This window comes from Canis lupus, chromosome 17, assembly GCF_003254725.2.
Source record: "Canis lupus dingo isolate Sandy chromosome 17, ASM325472v2, whole genome shotgun sequence".
Taxonomy (NCBI): domain Eukaryota; kingdom Metazoa; phylum Chordata; class Mammalia; order Carnivora; family Canidae; genus Canis; species Canis lupus.
This window is the reverse complement of record NC_064259.1, coordinates 36,832,183-36,844,535: the sequence shown is the minus strand read 5'-3', so window position 1 is coordinate 36,844,535 and position 12,353 is coordinate 36,832,183. Positions and strand designations below refer to the sequence as shown.

At 38.6% G+C, this 12,353-nt stretch overlaps 1 protein-coding gene across 1 annotated transcript in view; it reads right to left on the bottom strand.

Moving 5' to 3' along the window:
• Positions 1-12,353, bottom strand: part of TTL (tubulin tyrosine ligase) — a 34,698-nt gene that overhangs the window by 15,465 nt on the left and 6,880 nt on the right. Inside the window, 1 exon segment of the mRNA XM_025453929.3 lies at positions 7,581-7,813. Coding sequence (XP_025309714.3) covers positions 7,581-7,813 — 233 coding nt within the window.

Below are 12,353 nucleotides of genomic sequence, written 5' to 3'. Positions count from 1 at the left end.
AATTGTCACAGAAATAAGTCCAGTTTGTCCCAAGGGGAAAAACTCTCTACAAAGCCCGAAGGGAAATACTGACAGCAGAAGGAAACTGAGAGGAGGCTTCTACTGGCCTGCTCACCCTTCTTCCTCCATCCCATCACTTCCTCAATCTCTCACATTCTCCCCTCTGTCCACAAGAGCACCAGGGCCATCTAACTCTTTTTCCAGGTAAGACTGTAAACATGACCTTGACAGGCTCCAACTATGGAATTTCATTTTTACAGATACTCAAAATATCCAAGCATCCTAAATAAATGCCACTTTACTGCTGGCCACTGGCTGCCCTGACAAAGACAGCTGATAAACCCAGCTCTCACACTATAGCTTACAAAAATATCCAGAAAGTTAGGGCATAAACACAACTGTACAAGTCAATTCCCTACAGCATTGTAATAGGAAAAATTTGAAACATGTAAAGTACCCACAAACTTTAAATAAATGATGCAATGTCCTTATCAACAGGTTTGAGATGTATAAGATTTACCCTTTTAAAGTATAAAATTCAATGGCTTTTCCTATATCTAAGAGATTTGCAACCACTACTAACAATTTCAGAACATTTTCATCATCTCCCAGCAAAAACCGTAACTATTAGCAGTCTACTCCCCATTGCTTCCTTACCCTATTCTGACAACCACAAATCTACTTTCTGTCTGTATGGATTTGCTTAGTCCAGATGATTCATATAAATGGAATCATACAGTATGTTGCCTTGGTATCTGGCTTTTTCATCTAGCATAATATTCTCAAGGTTCATGTTGTAGCATATATTACTACTTCATTTTTCCTTTCCATTACTAGTTAATATCCCATTGTATGGATATACCATTTTTGTTCATCCATTCATCAATCAATGGAAATTTGAGTTTTTTCCACTGTTGTTTGGCTCTTACGAGTAATGCTGCTAAAAAGATCTGCACAGGGGCAACCCGGGTGGCTCAGCGGTTTAGCACCGCCTTCAGCCCAGGGCCTGATCCTGGGGACCTGGGATCGGGTCCTGCGTCGGGCTCCCTGCATGGGGCCTGTTTCTTCCTCTGCCTGTGTCTCTGCCTCTCTCCCTCTATATATATATCTCTCTCATGAATAAATAAATAAAATCTTTTTAAAAAAAAGATCTGCACTGAAGTTTTTGTGTGGTTTTCAATTCTTTTGTGGATATATCTAGGAGTGGAATAGTTGGGTCATATGGCAACTCTACGTTTAACTTTTTGAGAAACTGCCAAATTGATTTCCGAAATGTCCACACCATTTTACATTCTCAACAATACAGAAGTATTGTCCAATTTTTTCACATTCTTGCCAACACTTACTGTCTTCTTGATTATAGCTATCCCAGTGGGTGTGCAGTGGTCTCTCATTGTGGTTTGGATTTGCGTTTTCCTAATGACTAACAATGTTCTTTTTCTTTTATTTCATTTATTTATTTATTTATTTATTTATTTATTTGAGACAGAGAGAGAGAGGCAGAGACACAGGAAGAGGGAGAAGCAGGCTCCATGCAGGGAGCCTGACGTGGGACTCGATCCCGGGTCTCCAGGATCACGCCCTGGGCTGAAGGCGGCGCTAAACCGCTGAGCCACCGGGGCTGCCCGTTCTTTTTCTTTTTTTTTAAAGATTTTTAAAATTTATTCTTGACAGAGAGAGAGACAGGCAGAGGGAGAAGCAGGCTCCGTGCAGGGAGCCCAACCTGGGACTCGATCCCGGGTCTCCAGGATCACACCCTGGGCCGAAGGTGGCACTAAACTGCTGGGCCACCAGGGCTGCCCATGACTAACAATGTTGAGCATGTTTTCATATGCTTAATGGCTATTTGCATATCTTCTATGGAGAAATGTCTATTTAGGTTCTTTGTTTTTATCTTAATTAAGTTGTCCTTTTATTATTGAGTTATCAGAGTTCTTTACACATTCTGGATACAGGTGTCTTATAAGATACATGATTTGCAAATATATACTCCCATTTTGAACAGTTCCATTATAATGGATCCCTCAGTGTTGCTATTTTATTTTTAATTATTTTTAATTTTAAAGATTTTATTTATTCATGAGAGACAGAGAGAGGCAAAAACATAGGCAAAGGGAGAAGCAGGTTCCCTATGAGGAGCCTGATGTGGGACTCCATCCCAGGACCTCAGGATCATGACCTGAGCCATAGGCAGAAGCTCAACCACTGAGCCACCCAGTGTTGCTCTTTTCAAGTCACAACTACTCCCTCCCCATAACATCCTCCTGACAATTACTCATCTATTCTCTATTTCCATAATTTTGTTATTTCAGGAATTTTATATAAATAGAATTATACAGTATGTGATCTTTGGGGATTGGTTTCTTTCATTTGGCATGACTCTGGAGATTTCATCCAAGTTGTTGTATATATCAATAGTTCATTCCCTTTTATTGTTCAGGAGTATTCCATAGTATTGATTTGGCTTAATTACTCAGCTTCTGAAGGAATCTGAGTTGTTTCCAGTTTGGGGCTACTACAGATAAAGCTGTTATGAACAATCAAGTGCAAGTTTTTGCATAGACAGAAGTCTTCATTTTTCTGAGACAAATGCCCAGGTGTGTGCAATTGCTTGGTAGTTACAGGTTTAGCTTAACGAGAAATTACAAGACTTTTTTTCCAGAATAAAATGTACCATTTTACATTTCCACTAATACCGTCAGATTGATCTAGTTTCTCATGACTCTTGCAGCATTTGCTGTCATTACCATTTCTTATTTTAGCCATTTTAATAGGAGCGTTGTGGTTCTAATTTGCATTTCCCTAATGCTTAATGATTAATTAAAAATCTTTTCATTTGCTTATTTTTTATCTGTAGAATCTTTCAATGCATTCCCACGTCTTCTGCCTTTCTAACTGGATTGTTTGTTTTTTTTAACTGTTGAGTTTTTAAAGTTTTTTATATATTATATATATAAAGTCTTTTGTCAGGTATGTGTTTGAAGGTCTTTTCTCCAAGCCTGTAGCTTGTACATTCAGCCTCTTTAATGGAGTCTTTCTTTTTTTCGTTTTTAAGATTTATTTATTTATTCATGAGAGACACAGAGAGAGGGGCAGAGACCTAGGCAGAGGGAGAAGCAGGCTCCATGCAGGAAGCCTAATGTAGAACTCGATCCCGGGACTCTGGAATCATGCTCTGAGTGAAAGGCAGACTCTCAACCACTAAGCCACCCAGGCATCCCTTTAATAGAGTCTTACAGAGGAAAAAAAAAAAATCCTCATTGTTGAGGTTTGACTTATCAGCTTTTACTCTTATGGTCATATATGCGATACCAAGTTTAAGAATACTTTGTCTTAGTTTTATATTTTAAGTCCAAAACCCATCTTGAGTTAGTTTTTGCCTAATGTAAGGTTAACGTTGAAGTTCAGTTGTTTTTATCTATGGATATTCACTTGCTCCAGCCCCATTTGTTGAAAAGTCTGTCCTTCTATTGAATTGTTTTGTACCTTTGTCAAAAATCAGTAGTTATATATGTGGGGTCTATTTCTGAGTTCTTGCTTCTATAGATTTATGTTTCTGTCCCCCTACCAATACTGCAGGGTAGTGACTACTGTAGCTATATAGAGTATGCTTTAATATGAGGTACAGTGATTACTCCCAAGTGATTCTTCTTTTTCAAAATTGTTTAAGCTATTCTAGGGCTTGTACCTTTCCATATGAATTTTAGAAGAAGCTTCAGGTCTGCACAAAAAGCTGGTTGAGGTCTTGACAGCAGTTGCATTAGGCCTATAGACCAATTTGGGGGTGAACTGACATCTTTACTATGTTGAGTCTTGCAATCCATGAATATGGTATGTCTGTCCAATTACTTAGGTCTTTTTCGACCTCCTTCACAGTTGATTTGTAATCTTCAGCATTAAGATCCTATACGTGTTTGCTAAGTTTATACCTAAGCATCTCATTTTCTTTGGGGTGACTATTAAATGGTATTGTTTATACCTTTAGTTACAATATATTCATTGTTAATATACAGAAATGCAATCGATTTTTGTGTGATCTCATATCATGCAACCTTGCTGAACTCCGTTTCTTAGTTCTAGGACCTCCCACCTATGCTTTAGATTTCTAGCTCATCTCTATTTGGGTCTCATGCTTTCAGTACAAATTAATTTGTTACTTAATTTAATGATTCAATTTTCCTAAAACCCAGCCCCTTTTTCAACTATCTCATTTCTGTCACTTGCTCTACCATGTGGTTATCTCTTAAACAAGAAACTACAAATCAACTTGGAGAAGCTCCTTCCTCTCTTTTTGTAGGAAGAGGATTCTTTCTGTCTCATCTCCCTCAGGAACCACTCTCAGATATCCTGGTTCCTCTTTATTTCCACTTGCTAATTTTTTAGTACAGACCTTAGTTTCTCTTCCTTTTCACTTCCAAAATAGTTATCCTAAAACACCCCTTCCTACTAATGCCCTGGAACTGTACCACCTTTGATGCATTGCTCTCCATAATCTGTTCACATTCTCTCCTATTTGCTCTAACTTTATTTCCTTTATGCTATTTCCTTATGTACACTATTATTGAAAATATACCTAATGCTGATAGGTGGGGAAAATAATGGAAGTAGAAAGATACATCTCGATAACTTTAAAAACCTATTATCATTGAAAAAAGATATGGTATTAAAGTGAAATAGAAAAGTTACCTATAGTCTTATTTCCTAATATAATTATTTTTCTCTTTTAATATCACCTTCCTTTCCATAACGGCAAAGACTGGCTCATTCATAGTGAACTCACCATATATTGTCATTTTTTTTCGTTTCTATGTTAACATCACAATTAAGTTAGCAGCTGAAAAAATATCTCATTGTATATATAATCCCAAAATTATATATTGTTTACTGACTGCTGGACAGTGGGTTTGTTTCTAAGTAATATGCTGCTGTTATAGATCACATAGTAGTAAATGTCGTTGCTTTTAAAATATTTCCCTGGAGTTAATTTCATAGGAATGAGAGTAGTGGGCCAAAGCCTATGCACTCTTTATGGCTCTTCCTTTGTATTATCCTATTGCTTTTTCAAAGGCGTGTATTACAACTAAGAGGAAGTAGTTCATAACAAACTTTCAGCAACAGTCACTGAAGGTCTATCTTATTTGGTAAATATAAAATGATACATAAAATCTACATTCATTTTGTAAGTTTTGGATACAATGTAGCATGTTTCCATGTACTTCTTAACTGTATTTCTAATATTATTTCTCTAAATCTTCACTAACTTAACCTGAAGAAACTATAAGGAAACTCTGTAATTCTTTAAGGAGTTTCAAGGTGGTAAGCTTTTTTTGTTCTTTGTTCTCATCTCAACTATTTATCTGGAAATAGATGCATCACTAGCCTTCTTTCTGACTAGATTGGGTCCATTTGGGCGAGAGATCATGTCTGTTTTTTTTATCCCTGTATCTCCACTCATTACTTCATTCATTCATTCATCACTCAATACATATATTGAACTTTTGCTGGGTTCCATGTGCTACCCTGGCACCAAGGACAGCACTGAACACAGATGTGACAAGGTCTGACTGTGCTTTAATAGGATCTCTGTCTGCTGTACCGTGTGTAGATTCTGGAAAATGGCCAAGGGCAGGAGGACAAGGAGCAATGCTCCAGGTGAGAGGTGAAGGTGGCCCAGATCCAAGACTGGTAGTGGAGGGGTGTACAGGGGGTCTTTATACTGGATATAGTATGAAGAGCTAACTATTTCCAGCATGTGGTAGGTATTAAACACTTATTTAACAAGAACAAAAGCCATTTATTCATCCTATTGGTTTTATTTTATAGTTCCCAAACAAAACAAATGCATACCACTTAACTCCCTAGAGCAAAATTTCTTCATTTTTTTGGCATTTTATCCTCTTTTACCTCTCTCTAATGTTGACCATCTGACTGTCTTGGCAAAGGTTCAGACAACACCCAATGGAATCACTGCCATGACTGGACATGCCCTTCTCCAAGGACCTTGCCTTACTCCTGGTTCTCACACCAGCTAAGGCTCCATGATACAAGGTGTTCTTACAATGGCCATCCTGACTCAAGCCCAAGTCCACAGAAGGAATATGGAATACTGTAAATATCTATTTCCTCTTCCAATTCCCCCATTTATCATTAGAACCAAACTAGGGGATAGTACTTGAGAAGAGGTCACAAGAGGGGAAAGAGAAGTAGGTGAGGTACCTGGCTTGTGGCAAGAGTCCAACTCTCCCACTTTCAGGAGATTCCAGGTGATGCCCCCTTGTCTCATGGTTGGTAGAAAAGAAGGTGAGGTCCACTGGACCGGGGATAGAAATGAGTACCAATGGCCAGATGGTCTTCCAAGGCAATAAAAGAAGAAGTAAGTTCAAAATAGAATGGTTTTAAAAGGAGCATATGATGGTAGCTATAGAGACAGACCATGTTTATGTGTTCATTACATTGGGAACTGCCTGTATTTTGAGCTTGAGTCAATATTATAAACCTCATTCCTTCTATGCATTCATTCAACACACATTTACTGACTGCCTCTGGGGAGTGTAGAGATGAACAAGATAGAAAATCTGTGTTTACATGGAGCTTATGGTATGAGAGAGGAGACAGGCAGATAAACAGGTATGTAATGTAAGTGCTAGGAAAAGGTTAGTGCAAGGAGGAAAAATAAAGCAGGGCAAAGGACAGAGAGCAATGGGCATAAAGTCTATTTTAGAAAAGAAAAGGCTTCTCTGACAAGGCAACATTTGAGCTGAAATAGAAAATAATCCATAAAGACATTTGAGATACACAGACAAATTTAGAGAATTTGTAGGACTCCAGGCAGGTGTGGCTATAGAATAGTGAGCAAGGCCAAGAATAGGAGATGGGATCAGAGATAGGAGCAAATGTTAAATGGTATAAGCTACCAACAGCAATCTGGAGTTTATTTGAACTGCATTGGGAAGCCAGCTGGTAAGTCTTGAGCAGGGAGTAACATGATCAGATTTACAATTTTAGTCACTGCTCTGTCTTAGAAGGAGAACTAGCTGTGAGCAGACACAGCAGTTACACAGACTAGAAAGAACAGTAGTTTTGACTTCAAGTGAGAGCAGTGGAAATGATAAGAAAAGGTCTAATTCGGAATATATTTTAAAGGTAGAGCTAGCAAGATTTGCTGATGCATTAGGTATGGATTATAATGAAAAGAGCAGTCAGGGATGAAGCCTAGGTTTGGGTCTTCAGAGACTAGGTGCTGAGTGGGATCACATACTATGTGGGAAGACTGAAAGAGGTAGGTTGGAGTGGGTTACATTGGGCAGGAAATGAGTCTATACCAGACACATTACATTTGAAATTCCTGTCATACTGGATCTGGAGCTTAAAGGGAAATACTTTGGCTGGAGATATACATTTAGAAGTCATCATTACCTAGGTAAGTATTTAAAACTATGTAATTAGTCATGGTCTCTACCTTTGAGGATTCAGATTAGAACAGCCACTCATCTAAAGATATCAGTGAATTCTAACACACAATTGAACAAACCCATGGGAACCTACAGGAAAGGAAGAAAGGGAGAGCAATGCCAACTTACCTTTGGCACCGGCTGATGACTTTGCAATCCAAACATTGCCCTCTCCATCTTCTTTCTTTCTATTGTAAGAAGCCAGGAAGAACTCTCTTTCATCTGTCCTTGAGTTATGGATCGGTGGATGGATTCCATTCTGTGCTGGAGCAACTGGGGTCTTGAGGTTAGTTGGATAAATCACATAGGACTCTGGAAACCATGTGCAGGACTCAGCCAGGTCTGGACTTGTCTTGATTAGCCTGACAGATGACAGAGGGTCAGTTTCCCTTCTTAATTCACCCTACCACTCCATTCAGAAAAGTCAGTGCTTTCCCACAGAGCTTGTCAAGGAGGTAGGGCAATACCAGGGCCAGGAACTGGTGTTTGTGGGGGTTTTTGTTTTTGTTTTTTAAGTAAAGATTTTATTTACTGGGTGTCTGGGTGGCTCAGTCAGTTGTGCATCTGTCTGCCTTCAGCTCAGGTCATGATCTTGGGGTTCTGGGATCAAACCCCATATCAGGTTCCCCGCTCAGTGGAGAGTCTGCTTCTCCCTCTCCCTTTGCCCCAGCTCATGCTCTCTCTCGGGTAAATAAATAAACTCTTTAAAAAAGTAAAATAAAAAACATTTTCTTTATTTAGGAGCTGGTTTTTTTATCCCACTCTTTGCTCTTGGCCTCCTTGAGCTGACCTGTAATGTACTAACTGGGCAGCACCCAGCTATTACATGCAACCCTAAAGCCACGCTCCAAGTAGTTATGAAAGAGCTTAATATACAGGATTTTAGCTCCTTTTAAAATACATCTCTAGGGATGCTGGGTGGCTCAGCGGTTGAGCGTCTGCCTTCAGCTCAACACAGTGATCCTGGTACCAGGATCAAGTCCCACTTGGGCTCCCTGCATGAAGCCTACTTCTCCCTCTGCCTGTGTCTGCCACTCGCTGTGTATCTGTCATGAATAAAAAAATAAAATCTAAAAGAAAAAAAATCTCTAAGGAAAATGAACTTGATGTAATTCTGAGATAATACTTTTTCAATGTATATGTTGTGGTTGAGCTAGACCCAAGCAAAGAAAAAAAAAAAAGTAGAGAACTTAGGAAATTATTTGGCTTACTAGAAAAAATACTATCTTGGCCCAACTCTCTGGAGAGCAAAGACTACTGCTTAGGAATCTCAATTATCTGAAGACTTATTTTAGTTCTTCATTTCTTGCTTTTAGCTCAACCTTGTGTCAATGACAGATACAGGAGGAATCTTTCTAATGGGACACACGACCCCAGTGGTCATAACTAAACATATCTCCTGCCCCCAAAATAATATAACATGATGGAAGATAAAGTCAGGCTGTAGGCAAGGCACTTAATAAACACAAGGGCTTATGAAGGGCTTCCCATTGCATTTACCCTCCAATCAGACCTCCAGAGGGGGAGGTACTAGCATTCAGTTTCACAAATAAGCTACTGGGTCACAGAGAAATAAATTTCCCAAGATCATAAAGGTAGTAAAAAATAGCCCTTATGCAAGCTCCAAACTTCCAGTCCTCACTCAACATTTATTCTTACTCTGCAGGTCTCAGAGCCAGGAGGGAACTGATCCAAAGACATCTGCAGGCCCTCCCTAAGCTATGCTCCCTTCTCTATCTAGAACAGAATTATTCATGCTAAGCCTGTGTTAAGCTACAGAAACCAGTCTATGAGCAAATGGCAGAAATAATGAAAAGAAATGTTTAACTGAGATTTATTTTTTAATTTTATTTTAAGATTTTATTTATTTAACAGAGAGAGAGAGCATGCTTGCATGCACAAGTATGGGGAGCAGCAGAGGGAGAGGGAGAAGCAAGATCTCCACTGAGCAGGTAGCCAGATGCGGGGCTCGATCCCAGGACCCCAGGATCATGACCTAAGCCAAAGGTGTAGACGCTCAACCAATAAGCCACCCAGGTGTCCCAAACTTTGATTAGTTTTGATGTAAAAACTGAGGTATTGTAAAATATTTTTCCATTAATCACAATTGTACTCTTTTGGTAGGATGACATTAACCACTACATGACCTAAGATATTTTTGTGGTACTGCGGCGTGCATGTCAGGCGCATATGTTTCTACTGTATACATAAACACATCACTGTTCTACTCAAAGACAATAGACTGATTCAGCTCAAGTGGCTTTATCTCCCATGCCCTGATGAAGCATTATATTGTGTTTAGTTTATTACACAGCATGAGTTACAATGACAGCTATGTAAATCATAATTGGTAACTAATGTAAAATGTAACTAGTTAAAAAATAAGTATGGACAAATTTTTAAATTTAAAACAAAGGCATACTACTGATGCTAAATGTTTTGTCAAGTTAATGTGATAGCTTCATTCCCTTTGAGTTTGTATATTATCCACATTTGCACTGCTAGAATTCCCTTATCAGCTCTAAACCTGACAACTACAGGAACACATCCTCCAGCACATTCCTAGTGCATAGAAAACATTCATTTAGCATGGTTTTGTTAGTATAAGATATTTCTTCTTCTCTCAGTTTTTTATTCTTCTTATTTTTTTTAATCAAAGACTGATGCAGAATTGAGTGAGGATGCCAAAGCTAGAACTATGACTAAACAGTAAAGAAAAAAAAAGAACTGTCAGAAAGTATGTCAGAAATTTCATAATGAATGGCAATTGGAACTTGCTATAGCAGAGTAAAATGAAAAAAAAAGTTTACTGTACAAAGGAGGAATTTTCAGCAAATACATAATGAATTTCATAACCCGTTTCCTTCAACTACCAAACGAAAACAAAAATAAAACAAAAGACTGAGAGAGATAAACCGAGGAACAGACTCTTAACTATAGAGAATAAACTGATGGTTACCAGAGGGAAGGGGGATGGGTTAAATAGGTGATGGGGTAATTAAGGAGTACACTTTCTGTTATGAGCACCAGGGGTTGAATCACTAACTCGTACACCTTGAAACTAATATTACACTGTATGTTAACCAACTGGAATTTAAATAAAAACTTAAAAAGATAATCAGTGAAATTTGAGGTTGAAATCAGAATTAAATACCTAACAAAAAATGATAAACAAAATTTTAACAGGCTCTGAGCTTGTAACTTCAGTCAGTTACAAAATGGCATGGATTCTTTTTTTTTTTTTTTTAGTTTTATTTATTTATTCATGAGAATGCACAGAGAGGAGAGAGAGAGAGGCAGAGACGCAGGCAGAGGTAGAAGCAGGCTCCATGCACTGGGAGCCCGACGTGGGATTCGATCCCGGGTCTCCAGGATCGCGCCCTGGGCCAAAGGCAGGCGCCAAACTGCTGCGCCACCCAGGGATCCCAATGGCATGGATTCTTTTTTTTTTTTTTTAATGGCATGGATTCTTAAACAAAAAATAAAACCATTTTTTTAAGAGATTTATTTACTTGGTTTTAGAGAGTGAGAGAGAGAGAGAGCGTGTGAGTGTGCAAACACACAGGGGGTGAGAAGGAAGAGAATCTCAAGCAGGCTTCCCACTAAGCACAGAGCCCAGTGCAGATTTTGATCTCATGATCCTGAGATCATGACTTGGGCCGAAACCAAGAGTCATATACTCAACTGAATGAGCTACTCAAAAGCCCCAAAAGAAAATCATTTTAAGGGCATGGGGGTGGCTTAGCCAGTTAAGTGCCTTCAGCTCAGGTCATGACCTCGGGGTCCTGGGATAGAGTCCTGAGTCTGGCTTTCTGCTCAGTGGGGAGTCTGCTTCTCCCTCTCCCTCTGCCCTTTCCTCTCGCTCGTGCACACCCTTTCTCTCTCTCTCTCTCTCTCTTTCTAAAATAAATACATAAAATCTTTAAAAAAATTTTAGATAGAAATACAGTTAGACAAAATATTTTGAGGAAAAGAGTAAAAAAGATATTTTACAAAAAGTGAACAATCTTTAGCTAAGTCATGAACATAGCACAAGGAGTACAAGACCTTTCTAATAATATCAAAGACTGAGGGGATCCCTGGGTGGCGCAGCGGTTTGGCGCCTGCCTTTGGCCCGGGGCGCGATCCTGGAGACCCGGGATCGAATCCCACGTCGGGCTCCCGGTGTGTGGAGCCTGCTTCTCCCTCTGCCTGTGTCTCTGCCTCTCTCTCTCTCTCTATGTGACTATCATAAATAAATAAAATTTAAAAAAAAAAAAAAACAAAGACTGATTCAAAAGTAAAAAATCTTAAATATTTTTCTATAGTTAGTTTCTGTGACATGAGATGTTGCCCAATTGATACTTTATATACGCTCTGTTTCAAAGAATTTTCAAATACATGAAAAATATTATCAAATTGCAGTCTTAAAACTATCAATCTTGTGGTACAGATATTTTTTAATCTTTTACATCTGTCAAAGAATTTCACCTATGTGTGAAAATTTCTATTGTGACAGTACTTCAGCTAGGTTGGGTTGAACTCTGACTTACGAGGATTTTAATAGACTGATGCTTCTTTAATTGCTTCATTTTACTATATGTTACATATTGGAAACACTTGCTCTCAGTTTTCTGAAGCCCACTCTATGAAATCTATCATGGATACAGTTGTTGAAATGGTTTAGTATATACTTGCAAATGCTACAATGATTCTCCAGTATGAACTGTTGAAAGAAACAGAAGACAATGGATTTAATTACACTGTGTTCCCTGCCTCTGTTCACTGATTGAGAGATAAAGGAGTCTACAAAGACTCACTGTATTGTCAACTCCAAATCAGATTTCCTTGAAATAAAAGAAAATGCTTCTCAAATCAATAATTAATTATTTCACTCAATAATCAAAGATAGGGCAGCCCATG